The sequence below is a fragment of the Onychomys torridus genome, chromosome 5, assembly GCF_903995425.1.
Source record: "Onychomys torridus chromosome 5, mOncTor1.1, whole genome shotgun sequence".
Lineage (NCBI taxonomy): Eukaryota > Metazoa > Chordata > Mammalia > Rodentia > Cricetidae > Onychomys > Onychomys torridus.
The window spans coordinates 136,582,580-136,610,555 of record NC_050447.1 but is presented as its reverse complement, the minus strand read 5'-3'; the positions used below and the strand labels follow the sequence as shown (position 1 = coordinate 136,610,555).

General features: G+C 41.0%; 3 protein-coding genes across 3 annotated transcripts in view; 1 reads left to right on the top strand and 2 right to left on the bottom strand.

Moving 5' to 3' along the window:
- Positions 1 to 8,947: 8,947 nt before the first annotated feature.
- The window catches only part of Cdk20 (cyclin dependent kinase 20), a 61,675-nt gene continuing 42,646 nt past the window's right edge, over positions 8,948 to 27,976 (bottom strand). The window contains exon 10 of the mRNA XM_036187014.1: positions 8,948 to 9,329. Coding sequence (XP_036042907.1) covers positions 9,320 to 9,329 — 10 coding nt within the window. The 3' untranslated portion in view covers positions 8,948 to 9,319. The remainder of the gene's footprint in view (positions 9,330 to 27,976) is intronic.
- LOC118583593 (protein FAM240B-like) lies at positions 9,265 to 14,068 on the top strand. The gene is made up of 2 exons (XM_036187017.1): positions 9,265 to 9,407; positions 13,927 to 14,068. The coding sequence occupies exons 1-2, from the start codon at positions 9,265 to 9,267 to the stop codon at positions 14,018 to 14,020; spliced, it is 237 nt and encodes a 78-aa protein (XP_036042910.1). The 3' UTR covers positions 14,021 to 14,068.
- On the bottom strand, positions 11,699 to 12,402 carry LOC118583592 (high mobility group protein B1-like). Its single transcript, XM_036187016.1, is given in 2 exon segments — positions 11,699 to 11,793; positions 11,796 to 12,402. Coding segments are annotated over 2 exon segments (618 nt in total). The 5' UTR covers positions 12,319 to 12,402.

Below are 27,976 nucleotides of genomic sequence, written 5' to 3'. Positions count from 1 at the left end.
AGAAACCTAGCAGGGCAACTCATTTATACTTGTAATCCCAGCATTTTGGAAGATCATTAGTTCAAGGTCACTCTCATCTATAAATTGAGTTTGAGACCAGGTAGGCTACATGAGACCTAGTTTCAAAAACAAGAATCAAAGTGAAAGAAAAATTTTCTAACCAAATTAGTAATGATTTAGTGAAAACAGAAATAATTTCCTCATACATATAAACACTGGCAAGAAGCACTTTTGCAGGGGCAGGTGCAGAGAAGTAGAGCCGCTTACTCACACAAGAGCCATCTCTTTTTCTAAACATCAGTCTATTTCTATTTGCTCTTTCCATATACGCAAGACAGCCAGATAGCCCCATTTGCAAGTGAAGACACTGAAACCAAAAGCCCATACAGTTTTCACAATGCCACAGTGCATCCCTCCATGGAAGCTTTTTGAAAGCAAAAGTCTTCTAATGGGCAACTATCCCTGGGATCTCTGTGGTAGTCCCAGAGATGAGCTACACCAGATCTTAAATACCTAAAAGTGAAAACATACTTCAAGACACAGATTGAGTCACACACACACACACACACACACACACACACACACACACACACACCTCAATTCATAATGAGATGGAAGTATCTTTACCAAAATCAAAATTTAAAAGAGAGCATATTTCTTTTAAATTAGGTCAATAAACCCTATAAAATAAAAGGTTTTTAAATATGTATTTAAAAACTAAGTATAGCCTAAGAATATAGCTCAATTGGTAGACTGCCTAGTATGTACAAGACTCTAGGTTTGATCCCCAAAATTGAAAAAGAAAGATAGAAAGGCAGGGCGGGAAAACTAGATGTTGATAACAATATGATAAGTATAGATCATTTTGCTTTTATTACTCAAAGTATTACATTCCAAAATAGGAGAAATGGGGGTTGGAGATTTAGCTCAGTGGTAGAGCGCTTGCCTAGCAAGCACAAGGCCTGAGTTCGATCCTCAGCTCAAAAAAAAAAAAAAAAAAAGACTTCTTCAAAATAGGAGAAATGGGGTTTACATTTTACCATTTAGAAACCTATCTGCTATTAGAACTTTGAATATCCCTTTCCACTTAAATCAGATTTTGTGTCTTTCCTATTAGCACAAATGTACAATGAAGCTGGTTAAAGTCTGTGTTTATTAGTACAAATGATGGTGGTTCCTTTTTATGGGTGTAGCATAATTAAATCATGATACATATTGATTGCCTGTCTAGGAGTCTGGCCTGATGCATTTATTTATTCACTCAAGACATATTTTGAGTGACAACCATGTTGGGCATGTTGGAGTGGCACATTCAGGTACATTCTCCTGAATATAAGATCTGTGCTCACGTCTTTCTACTAAAAGACAAATGGGTGAGCAGCCCGGTTTTTCTGCCCTAGGGAAAGATGGAATTAAGTCTATACAAAAGACTCCCCCAAGTCCACAAAGAATTTAATGCTCATATGGAACTACAGAGGGCAATGCAAAGTTACATAGTAAACATTTCATGACTCCAACCTGTAATGATACTTCCAGAGTTTATGCTTCAGTACACATGAAGATATGAACAAAACATATCACTAACTCAGATGTTTGTTTGTTTGTTGCAATAGATTCAAACAGGAATCAGTTAAATGTCCATCAATACATGAACAATTAAATTAGTTACAGTGTATCTGTGAACAGGTTACTACAGAGCTGTGGGATAAACATGCAAATAAGTACTTTAAGTGAGAAAATCAAGACTGCATGTACACTGCTTGGAGAGAAGAGTATACGTATATGTATATACACACTTTTATTAAAATGGAAACACCAATAAGGCATTGTTAACAGTGGATGAGACTAGGCAGCATTGGTGGCTATAGGGAGACAGGAGGGAAAGTTTTATAATTAGCTTTACAACCTTCAGTAATTATTGAAATACATTACCATATGCATGCAAGTTTTACCTTTTTTAATGGTCTTAAAGATATCTTTATGAATTTCATAGTCCTTTCAGAAACTATTCTGAAGATTTAACAAGAAAGATTAAATAAATCATAGCTTATAATAGCTTTCACATGCCTCCTCAGACACCCGATCAGCATAGCAAAAAAGGAAAGAGAGGAGTATCCTAGACAGTCTCTGGGGCCAGAGAGGGACATCAAGTGCTTCTGGAATCTATGTTTCCTATATCATTTCCTCCTGTGCAGCCCCAGTGATTGTGCCTTGTCCCTGAGTCAGCTTGAATTGTTTCCTCTGACTTGTGACATTGTCCTCAATCTATTGCATTTAGTCACTCCTGATTCCCTTGTGCCCCTTCTGGTTCTGATGAATCAATCCCTCTGTATTGATTAAAATGACCCATCCAGTCTATACAGAAAGCAGGCCCTATGGCTTGGTGTGGGACAGTGGGGGTGCCAGGATTAACCTCACTAAACAACCCATAGAGGCATTGAGATGTCTTCTTTGCAGATACTCCATTCCTGTTTCTATGTCTCTCTCTCTCTCTCTCTCTCTCTCTCTCTCTCTCTCTCTCTCTCTCTGTCATACCCATGTGTATGATGGCCAGTGGAGGACATCGGGTGTCTGGCTATATCATTCTTAGTTTTGTTCCCTTAGAGAGGATCTCCCTCCGAGCCTGAAGCAATACATTTCAGGGTAGGCTGGCTTGCCAGTGAGCCACCACAATCCACCAGGGATCTGATTGTCTTTGTCCCTCATTACTGGGGTGACAGATACAAGCAGCTATTCCCAACTTCAACATGGGTACTGGATCAAATGGAGGTCCTTGTTCTTGTGCAGCAAGAGGTCTCACCTACTGAACCATCTCTATAGGCCCCCATTTCATTGGTTTTACACCTGCATTCTGGGCATTGAACTTATATCCTAGTATTTACAGGGCAAGCACTTTACCAACTGAACAGTCTCCTCAGCACCCCAGATTTTTCTACAAGAAGTGTTAAGTTCACAGTGGCTAGAGCCCACTGCCTTAAAGGAGATATGTGGCCTCTTATCAGTATTCCTATTGAGAAAATAATGGCATTGACTAATGACAGCTAAAGGTCATTGGGCTGGCAGTTGGAGGAAGGGGAGTGAGAGACAGTATTTGAAGAGCAAGCAATATTTATTGAGACAGAGGAATAGCTTCCTGAAGTAGGAAGAAGGGTGGAAAGGAAAATGCCAACTCTGAACTGAATTTTGTTTATTGACCAGTTTGCTTTACTTATTTTTGTTTATTCATTTTGAGATTTTTGCAGGAGGAGAACACAAAATTTCTAGAGAAATGCTTAGTTTTAGCTGAAAAGTCTTTGCAGAATCTGAGCAGGTGAGTGGAGTCATGATGAGGATAGTTAAGGCTCTGTGTCCTTCAGAGATACCATATGAAGTTCACAGGGCTAAACGAGTCCCGACCCACAGTACTTGAGAGTCTAATTGATGGTAAGAAGATCAAAGTCAGGTAATATGGTGGCTTGATTTCTAGCCCCCAACCCACCTAGGCCATAGCAAGAGCAGCCAGTGGCCTCCCAGGCCATTTTCATCTCCAATTAGATGAGAAGACATCAAATTGAACAGCTTGGATGGGCCCAGTATAAACTTCCAGTAATTAGCTATAGCCTGGGAGATGGGGGAGATGAGGAAGGGAAGAAAGAATCCTGTTCCTTGTGCTTGTGGTGTTTCATCTGCACTCTGCATATGCCTGTGTTAGTTTCTCCCATAGGTCCACAGAGAGCTCACTAGTTCATGTAAGAATCAAAACTTGGATACCCAAAATCAAGTCTGACCAGAAGACATGTTCTGACATTCTGTCCAGTGTGTTGTCTTAAAATTCATTGACAATGTTTTTTTTAAAAAAATTCACCTTTTTTTTAAAAAAAAAAAATTATTATTTATAGTTCCTTTTGAAAAACTGGCCTTGGTAATTTTAGGGAGCTGTACTAAGATGCTTTGTAGGATGAGACTGAATTTTAACTTGTCTGCAGTTTTCTTACTTGTTTATTTATTTATTCTCTTATAATTTTATCTATAACTATGTCTCTCCTGACCTCCATTATCTCATATCCCTTTCTCCTCCCACCAAATCCCTTCTTCTTTCCAAACCTTCCTCCTACTTTGACGTTCCTTCTAATTTTATGTGTATGTGTGACCCATTGCATTTAATTAGGGTAGCCTGCAGGAGCCTGCTTAGGAGTCATTTGCTTGAGTAGGGACAATGTAACCAAATGTGCAATTTTCCTATAAGTAGACTCAGCCTTCTGGAGTTGGGAAGTGTACTAAAGAAGCAACACAACCTACTGCTAAATTGTGTGAAAGCAACAATTTGCTACTTTGATGCAACCCTTACTCATTGAATAAAATGTTTCTTGTTTCTGCTCTGGGAAGTTATTTTCCCGTCAGCCACTACATGCCCCAGACTCAATAAGAACCCATTCTAAAGCTATGGGAGGAGTCAGCTTGGAGACATGTTCACCGGGCTAAGTTGCTACTCTTTCTCCTTCAAGTTTCATTTGCTCACTTTGTCTTTTATCAAGCTCAGTGTGCCTCATATGGACTGCTCTCCTGGCTTTCTATTCCTCTTTTCTACACTTATTCACTAGGAATCTCTTTTTCTTTCATTTACCTATAATCGTGTATATCAATTTGGAGTGTAATGTTGTTTTGTTGCTCAAATTCTTCTAATTTTGGCTATTGATACAATCTCCTCTTGTCTTTTCAAAGTTCCCCCAAAACTGTTTTTTAAAGCTATCCATGTTTTGGGCACAACAAAGTGTTTAGTACAAAGGGTCTTAAAATCTAAAGCATATCCACAATTGATTTATAGATGCTGGGGTCTACATACGAGGCTGGGGGCTAAATGGGAAAGAAAATGGAAAATGTGTTCTTATCTTTTAAAAATATGAAAATAAGGTTTTTTATTATTTTTTATAAACTGTGTGTGTGCTTGCATACATGCATGTACACATACATGCTCCATAGGACATGTGTGGAAGTCAAGAAAACTTATGAGAGTTGGTTCTTTCCTTCCACCTGTGGGTCCTAGAGATTGAACTCTGTTTACCAGGCTTAGTGGCAGGCACCTTTACCAGGGAAGTCATCTAGAAGGCCTTGAAAGAAACATTTCTTTAAATTTTCGTATGCAACTGATCTCAAGATTACAAAAAGCTACAAGGGTAAATCAGGTCTACAGATACCGGTAAGCAGTAGAGTGCTTCAGTAGCATGCAGGAGGCTATGTGCTTGATTCCCAACACTGAAGAAAAAGGGAAAGAAAAAAAAAAAGAATTCAAAGAACCCCATGACTACAAGCTCAGATACATGAGTCATTGCTTGTCTGTCTTATTTTATACTTTATCTCCTTATATATTTTTCTGACCCATTTGAGAATAAGGTGATACATTATAACCTTTTACCCCTACACACTTCATTGTATCCTTTCTAAGAACATGGCCATTCTCTAATACTCACAGCTCAGTTGTTAATTGGAGAAATTTAACATTGAGGCAATCCTGGAAGTTAAGGCAGAGGTCTCTCTCATGTAGTCCAGGCTAGCCTCACACTTCTTGCCTCCACCTCCCAAATACTCTGACTACAGGAATGTAATGTAAAAAGGAGAAATTTGTTCTGTATAACCATGATTTTATTTTATTTTATTTTTTTAGTGAAGAAACAAAAAATTTAAACATACTGAGCCTGATAGAGTTTAAGTGAGCATGAGAATCATATACAAAAAAATACCCAGAACAGGGTCAGCAAGATGGCTCAGCAGATAAAAGTGTTAACTCAATTCCCAGAGCCCACCAAAACATAAAAGGAGAAAACCAATTCCACAAAGTTGTCTTCTGACCTCCACTGTGGTGTACACTGTGATGCACATGCCCCGCCCATTCACACACAATAATAATAATGCTTTTTAAAACTAGAATGAGTGCATTTGACCTTCTAGTCTCTAGACTTATTTCAATTTGCTGCTCTTGATTTTAAGCTGGTAGGGTGAAAAACAGAATAGTTAAGCTGAGTGTCAAGACAAAGAAGTTGTCCTCTATTCTTAGAGAAACTAAGGACTGGAGGAAGCCAAAGAGATGTGAAAGGCATCCACAGGCTTCCCTAAGAGGCCACTCCCTTCCAACTGCACACACCAAGGGATGAAATCAACAAGCTGAAACTTGCAGGTGGGAAGTCAAAGACCTGAAGTTGGTTTTTTGTTTTGTTTTGGTTTGGTTTTTTGTTTTTTTCTTTTTTTTTTTGGGGGGGGGGGTTAAGCCATTTTCACAAGAGGAAAGTTGAGACACCTAAGTTGAAAATTCCTCTTATAAAACATCAGAGCTTAATCTTACTTCAATAGCATAACATAAACAGCCTCCAATGGTTTGCACATCTACATGTGACTTCATGTTTCTTATTTTTGAGCTATTAAAACACTGCTGACCCTTGCCACTGAGATCCCAGGAGCTTTCCCATCTTCCCAAACCCCAGATAAAGCAGGTGGATCAAGTAATGCCTTTTTCACTGTCACATGAGTATAAATGAGGTATAAGGTTGATGATTTTCACTGCCTGTACCAGGGTAGATCCAGAGACAGCAAGTCACACCTGACAGTGCTCATCAATTTTCTAGGGAAAATGAAATGGACACATTTGAGACATGTTTCCTGCCTTAGATTTATATTTTCCTAAAATTGCTATCAATTCTTTTTCTTTTTCTTTTTCTTTTTTGATACAAGATCTCAAGTATCTCATGCTGGCTTCAGACATGCTCTTTAGTGAAGGATGACCTTAAGCTTCTGATCCCCAGCCTCTCCTTCACACATGACATAATTCCAGGTGGTTTATTTGGTACTGAGGATTGAACATGGGGATTCATGTAAACTAGGCAAGTACTCTACCAATGAAGCTACATTCCCAGTCCACATTCTATTTCTTGTGGGTCCAAGCTGTCAGTGCCAGCCACTATTGTGCTGCTCACAATCAGGACAGCAAATGGAAACAATAAGTATAAAGCAGATTTTTAAAAGAGAGAAACTAGAGAGAGGATCTGCACTAAATCAAAGTGCATTTTATGGTGATATAGAAGCTATCATAATGCTAAAAGCTGAGCTTCAATCTTCCAGAAAAACAAGCAGCTCTGAATAAACTGTAAGGAATGAGAGCAGTTGTAAGTGATGACAACAATCGTTTTTAGTAGACTAGTCACTTGTTCAGCATGCTCAGCATCACGCAATGAATGTGATTATTCTGCCTGATCTCAGAGAGGGCACTAATGAAACATCCTAAGTGGCACCAGAAGCTTTTCTAAAGGCATCTGTCCAGGCTCTAACGCTGGGCTGTGGACAAAGGGGGAGCCTCTTATCCCTGTCATCTCAGATTTTCTAATCCTAATAGCCCAGCAACAGAAATAAATAAACCTTAAGTATGAGCTGAGTTAGTATGAAGAGAAGCATTTGATATCATGCATAAACCAAATGAAAGTATGTGTGCGGGATGGTTCGAAGTGGTTAACACTTTTTATGCTTGTCATGGGTGGACAATAGCCTATAAGTATCCTGCAAAAATGCATATCATGTTTGAAGAATGAGCGGGACAGATGTATGCCCTTGGAGACAGGCGACTGTGCTGTGGTCAGGCTGCAAGAGAGCCCAGGGTTCACAGACACTCAGAGCACTGTCGCTGCTCTGAGTCACCAGAATTGAACAATTCTCTTACCCAGAAAGGATAAAAGCGGTCACCTCTCTGACCTTTTCTCATTGTCTAGGTCCTAGGATATCTTAAGGAACAATTTTCATTTCTCAGCAAGTTCTTTTTATAAAAAACAGCCATTTGAAAAAAGTCATTAAATTAATTTAAGAACTACTGAATACCTATTAAATGCCTCAAGACACCAATAATAACAAGATAAAAGTTCTTGTCTTAAGGAAATTAGGTCCTACCAAGTCACAAACATCCAAACATTGAGGTACCTGTCAGTCATGGGAGAGCTCTGAGATTCTCAACAGGGAGAGAATGCAAAGTCACTTTGCCTTTTTCAAAGGACAGGAGTAAGGAAGGAACTCTGAAGCTGTATGGTTTCAACAAAATCAACTAATGCCTCTGAGCACTGGCTTCCTCATGTGCAAAACTGAAAATTAATAAGCTCAAATTAGCCATCCATAATATACAAAGAGTCCTCTAGAAAGATGAGCAGACCTAGGTTTAAACTCAGCTCTGTTTTAGTCACTAGAAAGGCTAATCCTGTTGCTCAGCCTCCTCATCTGAGTGATGAGTGCAGGACCACCCGTCTCACAGAGCAGCACTGAAGGGCAACAGTACGGTGGGTAGAACATGATTCCCACACATCTTAGAGAAGAGCAGAGGTCATTGTCACTCTGGGGGGAGGGACAGGGAAGCATGACATTTGCTAAGAACCATTGGCTCTGCACTATATTCAGAGGTTTTGTTTGTCTACTCATTTTATACCTATACATACAAACTAAAAAAAAAATAAAGTTAGATGGTTTTTAGAAAAATTAAAATGATTTTCAAACAGATATAAAATCAAAATGTGGCAAAGAATTTATTTTACATATAAATGGGAAAACTAGAAAGAGACTTCAAGTGAGGAGCTAGGAAGAAATTCATCAGGCAACAGGTTCTGCAAGCATGAGAAGCTGAATACGAGTAGCCAGCACCCATGTAAGAGCCAGGTCAGTTGTGCCCCACACTGGGAAGATGCAGACACAGACAGATTCCAGCCAGTCCAGCCAAATCAACGAGCTCCCAGTTCAATGAAAGCCTCTGTCTTAAGTGTTGCTTTCTGGCCTCCACATGAGCACACATAGACAAGTATACCCACATACACACATGTACACCACACATACAATTACAACTGATTCAAAGAAATTTGTTTTAAAAATCAACAAATTTATAATAGATGAAAAACTGATTGACATCCATAGGTATATCATTTGGAAAAAAATATATTTTAATCTCTGAGTTTTAGAATCATTTACATTACCATAATTTTATATAATTTACAGTATAGCAAAATGGCTAAAAGACAACAAAAAAAGTCAACTGCTTCAGAATCAGATTACCTTCAAGGGTTACAGATTTTTCTTGTTCAACTGTTTTCCAAAATACTTTTTACATCATTATGATTATCTTCATCTGCAGTGGAAAAAATGGAGTCATTCCATGAGTGTGTGATGACAGAAAAGTATCAATTCACACTCACCTGGATGCAAGCACATCCCAAGTTGGGTGCTACGACTTGCGGTGCTGGGCTATGCTTTGTCTTTCACATTGCAGGGATGAACAGCCAGTACATGCGCAGGGAAGTCTTCTGCTGCGAGACCTGCGATGAGCTCAAAAGCTTCTGGGAAAAGGAAATTAGCAAACAGACTTGTTACCGAGAACTTGAAGAAGACCGCCAGGAGAGAAGCGCTCTGAGAAAGTATGTGGATTGCTTTTCTGTCCTAAATTTCCTTGGGAATATATGAGATGTGGAGAGTGGCCCAATTCTTTTTCATCACTCACTGTTATAAGGTGGGTGATGGATTCTGTACTATAGAGGGAGGAAACAAGAACAAGATATGGAAAGAAAGAAGTGTACTAAACTCACAGGTCCCAAAGAGGTGTCTTTACACATTGCTCAGCACTTCGAAGAAGGAGCAAGTTTTTATCAGAACCTAGGAGCCTGGAAGAAAGAGTAAGATATATCCTTTGGGAGATTTCCATGGAAAGGCAGGAAAGAGAGGACAGTTCAAGGTAGGCTGGTTTGAACAATCCTAGTGGGCTTCTGACTGGCTAGTCCCCAGTACTGGCTCTAGGCTGCTTTTCAAAGGGGAGCATAGTGGCAGGTATGGAAGCTGAATATGGAAAAAATGAAGCTACAGAGTTGGGTATAGATGGTTTGAAGATTGGCTGAGCCTTTTGCTAGGACAAGAATGTAACTCAGCTGTTAGAGGGCCTATCTAGACTGTACAAAGCCCTCGGTCAGATCCCAGCACCAAAGAAGGTGTGAGGCAAACCCCTGTAACCCCAGCACTGGACAGGTAGAAAAAGAATGTTCAGAAGTTCAATGTCATCCACCTAGGCTACATGAGACCCTATCTTATAAAAGAGGGCAAGGAACTAGTCCTGGGAAGGGCAGTCTCTCTCCAGCCAGGGTATTTTTAAAAAGTCAGAACATAAAATACAGAAGGTCAGAAACAAAGGTTAATAGAACCACTCATTCAATATTGCCAGTCTTTATGGGGTTTCTTGGGTGCATCTACATCCTGTTTCTCACTCAGCTGTCAGCACTGCTGATGTTTTAGAGCCAGAGAACTGCTTGCAGTGGAAGGCTTCCTTGCCCTTTGTAACATGTTCAGTAGTACAAAACATTGGCTGTCAGCAGGATTCCCATTTCACATTGTGGTAAAGGTACCTGGAGGGCAAAGTGGTTCCTACTGAGAACCAATAGCTTACAGATATCAACAATACTTTCTTCAACACAGACAAAAATCAAGTTTTAGGTTGTCCAGAAAGCTCAGCAAGTAAAGACACTTGCCACATAAGCCTGAAGACCTGTGTTTGATCCCCATAACCAATATGAAGGCTGAAGGAGGGGATTGACTCCAGTTTTCCTCTGACCTCCACATTCATGTCATGATATATGTACCCACATATACATAACATGCATGTGCACAGGCACACATACACAATAATAATAACTAATAATAATTTGAATTAAAAAGGTTCTGTTTCCTACAATTGTTTACTCAAGAGATGGGTGTGGTGATACAAGCCAAAATCCTAGCAGTTAGGATGTGGAGGTAGAAGGGTTAGAATTTTAAGATCATTCTCAGCTACCTAGAGAATTAAAGGCCAGCCTGAGCTACATGAGCCTGTGTCAAAAATAAACGAATAAAAATAAATATAAAGAAAAATCCCTTCTTCAGCTCTTCACAATTATAATCCCAGAATAGAAGGACAAACTACCTTTCAGGGTTAGCTTGTCAGGCCTGTCTGTATGAAAACTAGTTCACGAAAACCTTCCACATCTGGAAGGACACATGTTAAGAGTTTGAGGGGGAGGTAATGCAGGTTCTCCCGCCTACCTGTTCCCAAATACCCAACAGCCACTTCTTAAATAACTGATTTCCCACGTGGCTCTTATCCTGCCTTACCATAGACCACAACATCTTCTTTATTAACCAATAAAGTGTTCACAATGTGCAGAAAGACCATCCCACAGCACAGTCTTTTTTTTTTTTCATTAACAAATGTATTTCTTGTTTTAGTTGGGAGTCTACTGAAAAGGAATCATTTATTTACATAGCTGAGCAGCAGGAACAGTTAATCTCCTCAGAGCCTGTCCAAGTTCTTTACCCTAAAATAGGAACAGTCCCACTGAGACATGGACTCACCAATGGGACATTCACTCATGTAGTCCAGAGTGGTCTCAAACTGGCTACATATCTGAGGATGACCTTGAACTCCTGATCCTTTGGCCTCCACACCCTCAGCACTGGGATTACAGGCATGAGCTACCACATCTGGCTTTCAACATCACTTTCGAAAAGGTTTTTAAGCCCCAAAGAAGAGCCTCCCTCCATACCTAGAGAAGAACCCTCTTCTATCTACATCCTTTTTTTTTTTTTTTTTTTTAACATTTCAATTTTTTTCTTTAAAAGGAGTGAGTTGTGTACAGGGGGGTTAAACGCTTTATAGACAAGAAAAAAAAACTGCGCTGGAACCAACTTATTCATCATCATCTTCTTCCTCCTCTTCCTCATCCTCTTCATGCTCCTCCTCATCTTCCTCTTCCTTCTTTTTCTTGCTCTTTTCAGCCTTGAGACCCCCTTCTTGGCCGCATTGGGTTTTCCTTTAGCTCTGTAGGCAGCAATATCCTTCTCATACTTCTCCTTCAGCTCGGCAGCCTTCTTCTCGTAGGGCTGCTTGTCGTCCGCAGCGGTGTTGCTCCACATCTCCCCCAGCTTCTTTGCAACGTCCCTGATGGACAAGCTGGGGTGCTCTCCTTTGATTTTTGGGCAATACTCAGAACAGAACAAGAAGAAGGCCGAAGGAGGCCTCTTGGGTGCATTGGGGTCCTTGAACTTCTTTTTGGTCTCCCCTTTGGGGGGAATGTAGGTTTTCATTTCTCTTTCATAACGAGCCTTGTCAGCCTTTGCTATGTCTTCAAATTTCCCCTTTTCTTTGGCAGACATGGTCTTCCACCTTTCTGAGCACTTCTTCGAGAACTCTGAGAAGTTGACAGAAGCATCCGGGTGCTTTTTCTTGTGTTCCTCCCGGCAAGTTTGCGCGAAGAATGCATATGAGGACATTTTGCCTCTCGGCTTCTTAGGATCTCCTTTGCCCATGTTTAGTTGATTTTCCTCCACGAGGCACAGAGTTGCCCAGTGCCCGTCCGGCTCTCGCTTGCCCCGGCGCTGTCTCTATGGAGCTCAATGTACTGCAATGGCTCCCATCTACATCCTTAACAGTGTCATTAACACACTGACCTTGTTTAGAGGAAGCAGGCCTAGAATGGTGTCTGGAAAGCAGCTGACTTCCAACGGTCCTACTTATCCCTGCCTCCTTCCTTGTGTCACACTAGTGTGAAATCCAAAGGCTCTCCCTGCCTAGCGCAGTCCCTTCTCCCTGTTCCTTTCACAGTTCCTTCCCTAAATCTGTTTTTGAGATGCATGCCAGGCATGTGATGGAAAAACTGCAACCCCGTCAGATCCTCACTGCCCCCCAGTGACACACTATCCCTTGAGAATCTCACAGACACCACCACGCTGTGTTCTAGTTACACCTAGTTAATTCTACTTATGAAGGAGAACCAGAATATCTATATAGTACCTGCCACCTCTACCCCAACAAATCAAAAGAATCTAGAACAATAAATAAACATGACTTGGTCTCCATTTGAAAAGTGAAATCAGTATTTCTAGACTAAAGACAAAAACTTTAATACCAGCTATACTGCTCTTCTCATGTATTCAGATCTCATTTTTAAGATTTATTTGATTTGTGTGTGTGTGTGTGTGTGTGTGTGTGTGTGTGTGTGTGTGTGTGTGTTTGCATGTATGTGTACACAAATGCAGTGCCTGTGGCAACCAGAAGAGGGCATCCGATACCCTGAAGCTGGAGTTACAGGCAATTGTGAGTCCTCTCACTAGGTTCCTTTGCAAGATCCTTTGCAGTCCTTTGCAAGAGCAGCAAGTACTCTTAACTGCTGAGCCATCTCCCTACCTCTTTTCATCCTTTAGTTGATTAGATCACAAATCAGTTTGTCATCTTAGTTTGTGTTTTCTGCTGTTCCATTTGCCTGTCTGTCCCTTTCTTCAAGGTTGTGTTAACAATGGTGACTGTATCATTTTTTTTTTTTTAAGACAGAGTTTCTCTGTGTAACCCTGGCTATCCTGGAACTTTCTCTGTAGACCAGACTGGACTCAAAATCAGAGGCACCTACTTCTGCCTCCTGAGTGCTGGGATTAAAGGCATGTGCCACCAATTATTTTGGCTAACCTACTTCTTTTCTCATTTTTCCACAGAAAACTGATTGATTATTTTTCAATGATTGATTTTTTTTTTTTTAATGAAGTCTTGCTATGTTACCCAGGCTGTTTTCAATATCTTAGATTCAAGTAATCTCTTGCCTCAGCTTCCCAAGCAGCTAAGACTACATTCACCAGCTGTTTCACAGTCAGCTGGTTGACGACTACTAAAACATTTTACTGGGATTTTGACTGGAATTTCATGGAGTCCAATATTAATTTAGGAAGGCTAAATTAAATTTGATGAAAGACTGCTTGTTTATAGTCTTCATTGTTTTTCTATTCTATTTTTGTTCTTTACTCACTGCAAAAGTCATGGGCTTCATTGAACAATATTTATGAGAAACAAATGAAACCTCTCTAATGGACCAGCAGATATGGAAACAAATGCACTAATCAGTTGCGTGTGTGGTGTATTCTCCTCAGGCTTCGAGAAGAATGGAAGCAGAGGCTGGAGAAGAGGCTGAGAATGCTGGACAATCCTGATGATAAGGGAAAGCAAGCGAACACCGAGAACTGAGTGCTTCTGGCAAACCATCAAGGGCATCTTTTTCTAAGAGGAAAACAACTTCCACGAGTTACATTGACTTCCTAAGCAGAACTTTCCCTATTTGTTCTCCCATCTGAGAAAGGACATACATGTAAACCCACCCTGTGCTAATGGGAACTGTTATCTAGCTAACCCTCTCCACACAGAGGACAGGGTGACTGCAGTGGTGGGATGCTTGGATTGTTTAATGTAAAAAGCTCTTTGAATTAGCACCCCTACCTATGTAGTAAAGGTGGTTTTGCCTTCTATCCCCATCTTGAAATCTAAATGCTTTCCCTAATCTTGCTTGAGGCAATGACCTCAATGGAATCTGACTTCTCCACATCTCCAGAAACTGATCACAAAATCATTGTCTCCTTTCTTCCTTTTTTGTGTATAGAGATGCCACAGCCTGCAGAAATAAAACTAGTATGAACTTTGAAATTTCAACAATATGATTTAAAAATAAACAGAATTAGTTTTCTCTTCCTATAAATTTGGGCTATTAGGGGTTGGGGATTTAGCTCAGTGGTAGAGCGTTTGGGTTTGGTCCTCAACTCCGGAAAAAAAAGGGGGGGGGGCTTTTTGATGATCATGTTTATTTAGGCACATGCAGAGGAAGTAGAATCCTGCTGAACAGTCTTGGCTGGCTCATCCTCATCCTTGCTCACCTCAGAATTGCCTGCCCTCTGTCAAGTCCTTTCTCATTTGTCTTAGTCAGTTCTCCAAGTTTCAGCTCCAGTATCCCCAGACACATTCCAGAACTTTGAGTCATCCTCACTTAGCTTCCTGTCTGGTCCAGAGCAAGTTTGCTAGACAAGTAGCATTTACAGCAGCATGAATGGGGGTTCCTTTGTCTGAGGTTCCTCGAGGCAGGACAGGAACAAAGGGAGATGTGCCAAGGCACATAGGTGGCCAGAGGGAATAAAAGGCTGAGTCCAAGACACTTAGACAGCCATGGGGAAGCCTGCTTCCCTCTGCTTCTTCTAGAAAACTAACAGCCCTTATTATGGCCAAGAACGATGTGCATGGCAGGAAGGGCTGGAGAGACTTCCACCATCCCCCGATGGTGAGATTTAAAAGGCAGTGTCCAGGCCTTTCCTGTGGGCTCTTGTTCAACTTACATTCAACAAAAAGACTGTAAACTAGTTCTGGGAAAAGCCAAGCTAAGTTCAAAAGAGGATAATCATGAAAAAGGACTTTGATAAGGACAGAGAACCATGGGAATAAACATCAAGATACCTGACCATATATGTGAGTCAGAAGTCTTCTGAAAATGTGGCAGTTAAAGGGAAACCTAACCTGTAAAAATCATTTCACTTTGTATGTACACACCAACATATCACATTACAGACCCTAAGTACATACAGCTCATGGCTATGAGCAAGGAAAAGAGAACAGGGAAGTGAGGAAAAGCAGATGGGGGCCTGGGAAGCTATAGAGAAATGTGTATCTGTAACAGAATGAGGAGAGGGTTCCTCTATAGAAGAGAGGAGGTGGGAACAAGAGCCCCTAAAGACAGGCTTCTTATCTACAGGGTAATAGCCATTGCAATTTATAGGTACAGGGGTGGATTGCTTGGATTTTCATTTTTTTTTTCAGAATGTGTATGTATGTGTGTGCAGGGAGGGTCTCATACAGGTCAGGCTGACCTTAAACTATATTTAGCCACTGATGAACTTGAACTCCTGACTCTCCTACCACAGTCCCCTAAGTACATGGTGTACACCACCACACCCAACCTAACTTTTCCAGATTTCTTGATAAATGAAAACATACAATGAAAATCCAAGCAATCCACTCCTGTACCTATAAATTACACTTGTGATAAATTGTAGCATTTTGTATGCAGATAAAATTTGGGGAGTTTGTTTGTTGTTTGTTTGTTTGTTTGTTTGTTTGTTTGAAACAGGGTCTCGCTATGTATCCCTGGCTGGCCTGGACCTTGCTATGTATACAAGGTTGGCCTCAAAGTTATAGAGGTCCCCCAGCCTCTGCCTCCTGAATGCTACATCACCACGACGAGCACTTTTATTACTGAAATTTTCTACCAACTCCTCTGTCCTTGTTTGCCTTGGCTTAGAAATTCCCTTGTTCCCTACTCCCTGCCATCATTGACCTTCACACCCTAGCAATTTATATTAACAATTTCCAACAATTTTCTGCACATTTATACAACCATGAATACACACATCATATAAAAGACTTGTGTGAACATGTTCCTGTGAACATAATACAGAATTGAATCATATTCTATTTTTCTGCAACTTTCATTCTTCAATTGTATAAACACCAAGACTTTACCACTTGAACATTAAAGCAGTGAAACTCTTATCCATGGGTCCTTTAAATTAACTTGATGTTTTGTACTAGGAAACAGATTCCTTAGGATGGGAAACACAATAAATAGCATTAGAAAGAGAAGCTTATGAGAGTACCCTTCTCTCAGTATCCCCAGCAGTAAGTGCTGCTGTTTTTGGTTTTGTTTTGTTTTTTATTTTGGTTTGGTTTTTTGCTGCTGCTGCTGCTGCTGCTGCTGTTGTTGTTGTTGTTGTTGTTGTTGCTGTTGTTGTTGTTGTTTCAGACAGGGTTTCTCTGTGTAGCTTTGGAGCCTGTCCTGGAACTCACTCTGTAGCCCAGGCTGGCCTTGAACTCACAGAGATCTGCCTGCCTCTGCCTCCCAAGGGCTGGGATTACAGGCATGTGCCACCACCACCCGGCTGAGTGCTGCTGTTTTAACCTGGAAATAAAGTGTTACCCCATTGTTCTTTCAGCCTCTGGTGACTGTGGTTATGTTTCATTTGCTTATTAATTAGATTTCCTCTTCTATAAAATGCTTTGTATACCCACAAATCATTTTGCTTTATGTGATTTTGTTTTGTTTTGAGGGGGTTTCATTGTAGCCAAGGCTTGCCTGCACCTTTCTATGTGTCCCAAGATGACCTTGAATTTCTGGTCCTACTGCCTCTACCTTTCCAATGCTGGGGTTTCAGGTAAGCACCACCAAGTCCTATTTATTTGGTATTAAGGGTTCAAATCCAGGGCTTCCTACATGCTAAGCAAGCACTCTACCAACTGAGCTGTTAATATACCGATAGCCCATCCCATTACTAATTTTCCTAATGTAAGTCTTTTATGTTAAAATATATGAATTATTTAGACATTGAAACTATATAAAGTCCTGAATTGTTATTCTTATTAGAAATCTAAAGGGAAGATCAGATCATTAAATACTCATTATCAAATCTAAAAAGTTTAAAACTATAAAGGAAAAAAATTAACATATTTGTCTATATGAAAGTGAAAATCTTTTATGTGGCAAAATGGACCATGAGCAGAGTAGCTTTGGCAGCTTTTCAATTTTAAATGATCATTTGGCTGCAGCTGGGAAAATGGATTTACGAGATGACAGGAGATGACTTGGAGATTAATAGAAGGTAACTTCTGTGGTCACCATGATAAAGGACATGAGCAAATAGAATGCATGGGTCTTGCAGATTGGTTGGATATAGTGAGACACAAAACATCTAAAAATACAGGTGTTCATTTATCTTAACCAACACTTATTTCACACAAGCTAAATAAAAAGAATATGAAATCTAAAAGCTGCTGAACTGGTTCTATTAACAACCAAATGTACTAACCAGTGAGGGCTGTGTACGGTGCCTAGCCTCCTGACCTTCAGGTTCCTGAGGGTAGCAATGAACCTAGCATTGTGCCTTTCCAGATGGTTGGATAGATTATCAGGTGTAATGTTTCCTAGCACAGGACTTGGTACAAAGGGGCCCTTGATGTGTCTGAGCTCTCATCTCCTCCATTCTTCTGTCTTCTGTCTGTCACCATGGAAAATTTCTAGCTCACCCTAGAGTTGTGATCCTAAGCATGCCTACCAGTCCCAATTGTCTAGAAAACTGTTTTAAATTCATAGGTTTCTTGGGCCCTACTCTCAGAGACTAAGTTGCTGATCTGATGTGGAATTCAGGAACTGTGTTTATATCAAAATATATGGGAGACCCTGATGCTCAGCTAGACTTGAAACCAGTTCCCTAGAAGGTATAAAAGGGAATGAGGGGAACTACAGAAATAGATTATGTTGGTCAGACTAAAGAGGAATATAAGTGATGCTCTCTGCAGGTTCAGCCCAGGGAGGGTCTGGTCAACTCCCAGACTGCATGAGGTCAGCTTGGAAGATCAGCTAGCAAAGGCAAGAAATGGCCTCTGTCTGCCAGAATGGGGCTGGAGGAGGGGAAGGAAGCATAGGCTGGGTTAAGTAAGGGAAGGTCCTTAAAAGCTACTGTAGGAGTTTGGTCTTCATCACACAAGCAATGGAGACTCATCAAAGGTTTCTAGGCAGGCTGGTAACCTGCTAAGAGCTTGTCTTAGTAACTTAGTGAGGCAACGTTGGCAACAGAGTGGAGAATACACTCTACAGGCATCAGGGATTGCCTTTGCTAAAACTGTGATTATCCAAACAGCTTTATTTGGAAAATATACCACTTCAGTGATCTTGAACTCTGTCCAAGGCGAGTGGAAGTACAAATAAGAGTGGGATCTTATTTGTACCAAGAGGCAAAGTTTACAGAGTGACCATTTATCTTTATATGAAAGTTATTTATACAACAACTTCTGGTTAACAGCTTCAAACCTGCATTTTTTATCACAAAATTAATTAACACTTTCCTTTTAATCAGGTCTTACATTATACCAATTTATATGTGAGATCAGCTGCTCTGCCCCCCCAAAAAAACCTAAGTGAATTTTATACCTAGCATTGTTGATACTGAAGAAAGTACAACAAAAGATCCTTTTTCTTTAGGACATCTGAAAAATATCACTCTGTATTAGTGACAGTAGAATTGAAAGCAGTAAGTGTCTCTTTCCACAAAGAAATTTAGCAGCAAGATTGCAGAGCAGTGTACCAGCCCCCTGGGATATTTTGGAGCAAAGGAATTGAAATGCAAAGAGATACAATGGTGCTCACAGGCAGCCTGGTTGCTGGAGACATCACCGTCTGTGGGAGATAGGCGGGAGACACTGGTTAGGAAAGATTTACTGTCCTGGGCTGACAAAGGAGATGGGCAGTACCCAGTCAGCTGGGCAAATCAGAGGATCATTTATAATACAACACTGGGCAACCTCACCCCCACCCTAAACACCATGACAAAGTGCAGACCAGGCACAGGGCCAGGCCTCCAAACAAGACTTTGACAAGGACAGGAAGGGGTACTTCAGGAAGGAGCCCAAGTCCATTCCATTAGCTCTGACTTATGCAATATTCTTTTTGAATATAGAGACTGTAAAAAAGAAAATGGAATTATATCGTTAACATGAGATTCTTACATCAGCTTTGACTGTAATGAGTTTTCTTCTAAAATAATAAATTACTTGCATGGTTGTAGCAAAAAATAAAAATCAGAAAAAGTATACAAATGGCCTACAGGCTGCCAGTGGCAGTAAACATGGCTGACATTATAAAGACTAATGTTCATCATGTACACTCAAAAGATAGGCAAGTAATTTTTCAAAACATGGTGTTATGTCCATTCTTGTAACCTGTTCTGTTTTAATGTTGTAGACACATTAGAACTGAAGGAGTAAGATCTGCTTTTTGTTACTGTTGAGTGCGATGCATCTAGATGAGGATTATTTACTTGCTATTCCTTCTATTTTTATTTATTTATTTTTGGGAGTGTCTCAGTAGCTGACTCAGAACTGCTGATCCTCCTGCCTCAGTACCCCGGTGCTGGGAGTATAAACCACTACAACTGGCTCTCTTTTCTCTCATTTATTGTCTTTTTGGCTTTTCTCTCCCTTTCCTTCCCCTTCTGAGTTCAGGCTGATCTTGAACTCCTGGTATTCAGCCTCCTAAGTTCTGGAATTACAGATGTATGCCACCACGTCCAGTTTACAAAGAACCTCAGTCCTGCCAGACAACCTGAGATGTCTTCCCTTAAAGATATCTAAGGGAAAGAGAGGCCCTGTACAACAAGGAAGCAGACTTAGTGTATGACCTGTGCTGTGTGACAGAGGTGAGAAGTGGGGCCCATGTGGCTTAGGCTATGTGACGAGGATCACCTTTCTTTCAGTAAGGAAGTCGTTCTTGGCTAATGTGTGACCTAGAAGACATTAAGTTGCCTGTCTCTCCCCTTACTCCATGCCCTGGCATGAGGTAGGGTGAGCTGTGTGTGATTTTGCTGTTTACAACCTTCTCTGCTTAGGCCCCAAAGGATCTGGGTGCTCTAACAAGGAAAAGCCAGAGTCTTGGCTTGGGCTGAAACCATAAAAAAAGAGAGATCTCCTTCTTCTGGGTCTGTTCACAGTAAAGATGGAGGTGCTGTCAGAATACCTAAGCCTATGGGGGACACTCTCAGTCACACTACCACACCTGCCATTCTGTTTCTATCCTCTATTACCCACTGTCCTGTGCTAGACACAGTTAAACACACTGAGTCCAACATCACTTTGTCCCTTTTAAGTACCAGTGACCTACAGAAAGTTAAGTACCTGAAATTCAGCCTAGGGCAGGACTCTGACTTTCTTCACTTGAGTGGCTCTAAATATAATGATGAATGGGGAACTCAGATATGTTACCTAAATTCTCATGCTTCACGTCCCTGTGAAGTCTTGTGATAGGCCAACTCAAGCCAAGAGGTTGAGTTTGGGTGTTATAACTTGGTTTTAAAACAAATAAAATAGGAAAAGGAAGTGTTGCTCAGTTAGTAGAGTGCCTGTCCACCATGCAGGAAGATCAGGTAAGATCCTTAGCACCACAGAAATCAGACATGATAGCACCCAGCACTCAGGAGGTGGAAACAGGAGATCAGAAGTTCAAGGTTATCCACGGCAACAGAGAGAGCTTGAGACTACCCTGGCCTATATGTGACTCTATCCAAAAATAATAATAATAGTAGTAGTAATAAAACAGAAAAGATTAATAAAAGTTCACTTCATACAAAGTGTGGCCTAACCAGGGTTTTCTCCCAAGAATTTTTAGAAGATTAAATAAATTCACAGTATTTTAGAGTAAATATTTAGCAATAAACAGCCAACAGTTAATGAGTCCAGGATGCAGCAGCAAGCTGGGAGAGTACTTAGCAAATGAAGAAAAATCTACAAATGTGGCTTCTAAGTGCTGCTTGCTGGACTGTGACCTAGACTCTAACACAAATAACCAGTTGTTATTTGTAGAGCCTGGGGATTAAATGCCATGGCTTTGGAGTCAGGCAACTCTGGGAGTTAATCTCTGTGTTGCTACAGAACAGGCCAGTCAGTTAACCTCTGTCAGCATCAGTTTCCTCATTGCTCCAGCTTGGATAATGAATGCCCCCCAAAGAACCCGTGTCAAAGGCCTGATCCCCAGCCTGCTCCTATGTGCTGCTGGTGCAGTCTTTAAAAGGTGGAGCCTAGTAGAAGGTGCTGAGGTCATTAGGGCTGCATCCCAGAAGACCTGTGAGACCCTGCCCTTTTCTCTCTCTCTCTCTCTCTCTCTCTCTCTCTCTCTCTCTCTCTCTCTCTCTCTGCTCCCTGGGGTTTTACTATTTATTTCTTTTATTATTAGTAGGGAGGGTCATAGGGCAGGTTTAGAGGTCAGAGGAAAACTCTGTGGAGTCAGTTCTCTACCTTCACATGGGTTCTGAGGATCAAACTCAGGTTCTCTAGGTTAACATGGCATGCACCTTTCTCAAGGAGCCTTCTGGTCACCCAGCCCCACCTTGACCCCTGCTTTTGATGTAAGTGATTTTACTTTCTTATGTGTTCCCACCACAATGTGTGCTTCACCAGAGACTAAAACAATGAAGCAAAGTGATCAGGAATAAAATCTCCCAAACTGAGAGCCAGGTTAAATCTTTTTTCTTGCCGGGTGGTGGTGGCACATGCCTTTAATCCCAGCACTCAGGAGGCAGAGCCTGGTTCAAGGCCAGCCCGGTCTACAGAGTGAGTTCCAGGACAGGCATCAAAACTACACAGAGAAACCCTGTCTCAAAAAACAAACAAAAAAAATCTTTTTTCTTAATAATTATCTCAGATTTTTTTTTTTTAATGGAGCTGAGGATCAAACCCAGGGCCTTATACTTGCTAGGCAAGCGCTCCACCACTGAACTAAATCCCCAACACCTAGATTTTTTTTTTTAATATAGTGTCAGAAAGCTGGCTAACACAATCACCTTCTAGATGAGGTAATAAATTCTACTTCACAGGGATTTTGAAAAGGTTATATGAAAAACTGTCCATGTTCTACTTTAAAGCTGAAGTTCTGGGTGGGAGAGATGGCTCAGCAGGTAAGAGCACTGGCTGCTGTTCCTGAGGACTGGGGTTCAGTTCTCTGCAACCACATGGTGACTCACAGTCATCTGTGTCTCCAGTTCCAGAGAATCTGATACATTCTTCAGGCTTCCATGGACACTGTGTGCATGTGGTGCACATATGGGGGCAAACATTCACACATAAAATAAAATATTTTATTTATTTTAAATATGTATCTTAGTAAATACATCTTTTAAAAATAAGCATATTGAGATGAATCTCCTTTGAGAAGTCCATACCCACATTTCCCAATGTTATTGTTGTTTTTAATAAAACCTCAATCATTCAATTTACCAATAAAGATTCAGGAGCCAGATGCTGGGGTGAAAGCCTGCTAGCTCAGAGAGGCAAAGAAAGCACTCAGCTGACCTTCCTCCTCAGCTGATGTCCCAGAAGCCTCTTCTCTCTCCTCCAGTCTCAAACAAGTCCCCTCAAACTCAATATCCCTCCCTTCTACTTCCTGTGAGTCTCTCTATCCATCCTCCTAACTCCCTCTTACTCTCTATGGTTTTTTTCCTAATCATCCTGTGTTCACTTCCTGTCAACTGGTTGCTTGCTCCACGTCTTGACCTAAGGTTGACTTTATTTAATCCTGTTTACAATATTCAAGCAGAAAGCTCTTGGATTAAAGGTGTGTGCTAAGGCTGAGCCACACCACAACTAGAAAGAGGTTTTTTCCTGGTAAATAATGCAATATCAAGTTCACAGTGTGATCAAATTTCCTGAAATGTGATTTCTTTCCTTCTTGCATCTTTCTTTTTACCATAGCATTAAGATCTCTTAATAAACTGCAGCTCTTCTTCAAAACAATAAAAATATTGAAACAATTTATATTTAATCTTTTTTGGTATTTGTTTTGTTTTGTTTTAGTGAGACAGGGTCTTTAGATTATGTAGCCCTGACTATCCTGGAACACACTTTTGTAGGCCAGCCTGGCCTCTCACAGAGATTCCCCCTGCCTTGCCAGCTATATACAAGGTGTGTGTGTGTGTGTGTGTGTGTGTGTGTGTGTGTGTGTGTGTGTGTAGTAGTAGTAGTAGTAGTAGTAGTAGTAGTAGTAGTTGTGAGTGTATTCATCCATGTGTGTGCATTTGTGTATGAATTCAGACATGCACGCCATGCTATACATGTAGAGGTCAGAGAACAACATTAGACATCCATACTCACTTTCCACCTTGTTTAAAACAGTGTTTCTGGGTGTCCCTACCCCTCACCTGGGTGTGGGAGAGCTAGTCTCAATGGCATGGGCCTAGGAGAGCTTTTCCCCTCATCTGAGTGGGGTGGTCCCAGTGGCCCAGACTGACCAGCTCAGCTACCACCAGGCCCACATCCTGGGCCTTAGGTTGGTCTACCCTAACATTTGCCCCATCTATGACCTGCTGGAGTGCATGAAGGTACTGGTCATGTGGAACAGTAACAGCAGGATCTCCATGACTCGAGGCAACAGCAGTGATGATGGTGTACCAGAGACCTTGAAACAGACCAATGACTTATTGCAATGAACATTTAAGGGCGGAGCTGATTGGACAAAAGGGTATACTGAGTAACACACCACAGTTCCCTATGCCACTAGGATGAATGAAGAGGTGTTGGAAAGACAGAGGAGCAAGGTGGGTTTTTTGTTTGTTTATTTGTTTTGTTTTTAGTTAATTTTCAGGAGGCTAGAGAGGCATGCTGCAGGGGTGAGAGGTGGATATGGAGGGATTTGGAGGTGAATGGAATTGGGGTACATGATGTGAAATTCCCAAAGAATCAACAAAGAATTATTTTTTAAAACACAGTGTCTCTGTTGTTCACTGTTGTGCATGCCAAAGTGAGCTGGCCTGAGAACTGCCAGGGATTCTCCTATCTCTACCTCTCACCTCTACTTACGAATACTAGGATTACAGATGTTCAAGCTAAGTGTCTGTCTTTTACACAGGTTGTGGGGATTTGAACTCAGGTCCTCATGCTTGCAAGACAAGCTCTTTTACAAACTGAGTCATCTCCCCAAACCATATGATATTATTAAGACTTAAGCACAACTCTGTCTTGAAAAATCCCACACTTCCTCTTATTTACATATTAGTGCAACACACTTAGAAACTGGCTTTGTATCAATTCCGTACTTGGTCCTACAAGGTAACTACAAACAGAGTAATAACCCAGACATTTCTACCTTCATTTTGTATCTATCTCCTTTAAGCATCTTACTCTCTTTGTTTGCAATGTCCTGTTTCAAACAACTAAATGGTACTTAAAGATCTCCAGTCATTGTCCCCACTTGTAGTCAGTCATATCAGGTTCCAGAGGCAAGATTGATAAATTTATTTATAATAAGGAATACCTAGGACAGACACCACTACCATCACTCCACCCGAAAAAGTGAGGTCAGCTAATTTTAACATCGAAACTAGTTCTGCAGTATGCTCACAATGAGGAAAGAGGTTTCCCAGTTATGCTCTGAACGACACCGAAGACAGCGTGTTCACCTTATATGAAGTAGAACTTTAAACAGACCAAAGTTCACATTTACCATGATTTAAGTCAACTAAAATACTGTTCTTTGATAAATCTAAAGTCTTCTGCTTCCTCTCAGACTGGAACCTCATGAGAAAGAGACAAGCAATTCAAAGACTACCAAACTGACTAGCATTAACATATGAACAAGTTCATCTGAATCTGGATTTCATTGCAGCAATTTCCAATAAGGAATATTTGAACTGAGTAGCTCGAAATCAACATGCAGGCTGTTAGGTGCTGCCTTCTACTACAGCAAAGGCACACGCAGAGCCTAGTTTAGAAGCAAATGGTACTTGGTGAGTGTGGAGTCAGCATAGCACATATCACACATTGCCATTTAGGCTCTTTTCCCACACTCCTGGTATGCTACAGCCTCCCACTGCCAATACAGAATGTTTCCCTTAGACATGCTTATCATATTTATCTATAGGTAGCCTCATTTATATCACGTTGCTTTTTTGTAGATATGCCAGGGTCATGGTGGTTCACCTTTGTGGATGAACACATTTTCCTCAGCACATAGTCACCTCAGAGCTGAGGGTGAGTCGTTGGTGTTAATACTATGTCTCATTCATTCATCTTTATCCACTTTTCAATTGAATGTGACCAGCCACCTCCAGAGAGATAGGTGTCTAAATCTTCCCCTGATTTTGGTCTGGACACTTTTGTGGGAAAAGTCCACCCACAATAGTAATTAACAGGTTGTCATTCAATCCAACAAATGTTTATTTCTTAAGGCATGTGTGACTAATGTCAGGTATTTATGGCATGCTTAGTTGCATAAGTGGTGTGCCCTATGTGTTATTCTTTTGACCTTTGATTGTTCAGTGGGAACCTTCAACATCTTTCATCAGTGGGGCATGAATAGAGTGAGCTTAGTTCAGAGTAGGGTTAAGACAATCCTAGGAGGTACAGGTGAGTTAGGGGAAGAGAGGGTGGATGGTCACAAATACAGTACTGTTCTGCCTTGGGTAGATCTCAACCATGTATGTTGTGATTTTCCAAGATCATTAAATGAAGAGGCAGCAGTCCCAGATACTCAAGCCTCATCATGTGAACCTCCGTCATTCAGCACCCAGTGTCTGCCAGATATGCTGACATTTCAGAGGCTTTCTGATAATCACCACCACCCATGAGTCTAAAGGATCAGACTTGAACACACAGGTGGCTGTGCATATCTAAACCCACTGGGTGGGGGTAGGGGGAGCGAAGTTTTTTGCTTGTTTTGCTTTGTGGTGTTTGTTTATCTGTGTGTGTCTGTCTGTGTGTATTTGTGTGTATCTCTTTCTCTGTGTTTCTGTGTGTGTCTGTATTCATTCATATATGTGTATGCATATGTGTGGAGCATACCAGAGATTGGTGTCTGGTATCTTCTTCAATCACCCTTCACCTTACTTACTGACTCAGGTTTCATTGAGCCTAGGGCTCATAGATTCAACTAAACTGGCTGGCCAGCAGGTTCCTAGGATCATCCTGTCTCTATCTTCTAGCACTGGGGTTATAGGTGTGCTCCTCTGTGCCTAGATTATTTTGTGGGATCTGTGCATCTAAATTCAGGTCTTCTTGTTTGCACAGTAAGCACGTTACCAACTAAGCTATCTCCCCAGCCTCCAACACCAGTTTCTCTATCACATGCCCCATGGATGGCTCAGCCAAGGCTCAGTCACAAAACCAGTATAGCTTGGGGAACATCTACTCAGAAGAGGAAAACATTGTGTCAGCTGCTCATCAGAGAGGACCACTGTTGTCTGAGGCAGACAGAGCATTCTTTTGTTTTCCTAATGGTCCACTAACACTGTGCCTTCTAGTCCCTCTTGCAAAGAGACCTTCCCAATCCTACTGATCCTTTTGTTAAAATGTAGTTTAAGGTGGCTGGAGAGATGGCTCAGTGGTTAAGAGTGCCTGCTATTCTTCCAGAGGACTAAAGTTCAGTTCTCAGCACCTGTACTGGGGTGGCTCTCAACCACCTGTAACTCCAGCTCCAAGGAATCTCCCTCTTCTGGACTCCATAGGAATTGCACATACCTACACACACTGACACATACACAGACATATAATTAAAAATAAAAATAAATCTTTAAAAAATATTAATAGAATATGAATCATAAAATTTAACCTTTAAAACACTATATAGCATTTATTGTACAAAAATGCATAATGTCAACCATTGGCTCATCATCCTTGCACAGGGATCATTCAAATCTTTCTCATATTGCTGTAATTTAGTACAAATACTTTCAAAGATCCCATCCTCTTTTGCTGACACGCTGATGCATCCTTTACCCCCAAATTCACTTATTCAGAGAACCCTTCCAAATCCAGGGCACTGTCATGCCTGCCCCCAGTCTCACGTCAGCATGTGATGCAGCTGTTCATGGGTATCTGTCGCCCTCACTTGGACTGTGAGTTTCATGAGGGCAGCAGCCAGAGCCTAGAGCAAGGGTTCTCAACCTTCCCAATGCGGTGACCCTTTAATACAGTTCCTCATCTTGTAGTGACCCCAACCATAACATTATTTCATTGCTGATTCATAACTGCAATTTTGCTACTGTTATGAATCAGAATGTAAATATATTATATGCAGGATACCTGATATTTGACCCCCAAAAGAGTCGAGACCCACAGATTGAAAACTTCTGGCCTAGAGGAATGGTAGGATCACAGTATACACTCATTCCATAAGGAATTAAATGAAAAAAAAAATTTTTAATGCAGTTCTGGGGCTGGAGAGATGGCTCAGAGGTAAGAGCACTGACTGCTCTTCCAGAGGTCCTGAGTTCAATTCCCAGCAACCACATGGTGGTTCACAACCATCTGTAATGATATCTGGCGCCCTCTTCTGGCCTTCAGTCATACATGCTGTATACATAATAAATAAATAAACCTTTAAAAAAAATGCAGTTCTGCCTGCAGTCCACCTGTAGGAAATCGCTTGATTCTGTGTTAGCCTGAATTCCTGGTCTTCATCTTAAGAAAACTAAAGCCAATAGTAAAGTGGTTTCATTTTTCTCAAGTACAAAAACAATTTTGCCACAACTATTAATTTCTACTTCACCTCTCACAAAAGCCAACATTGACTATTCAACTGCAAATAATAGATTCTCCTTTGAGTTTACTCTTCTAAGGTTTCAATTAAATCTA

Coding starts and splice junctions, on each gene's coding strand:
- LOC118583593 (XM_036187017.1), top strand. CDS start 9,265: ATGAACAGCCAGTACATGCGCAGGGAAGTCTTCTGCTGCGAGACCTGC. Junction 9,408..13,926: donor GAGAGAAGCGCTCTGAGAAA/GTATGTGGATTG, acceptor TATTCTCCTCAG/GCTTCGAGAAGAATGGAAGC.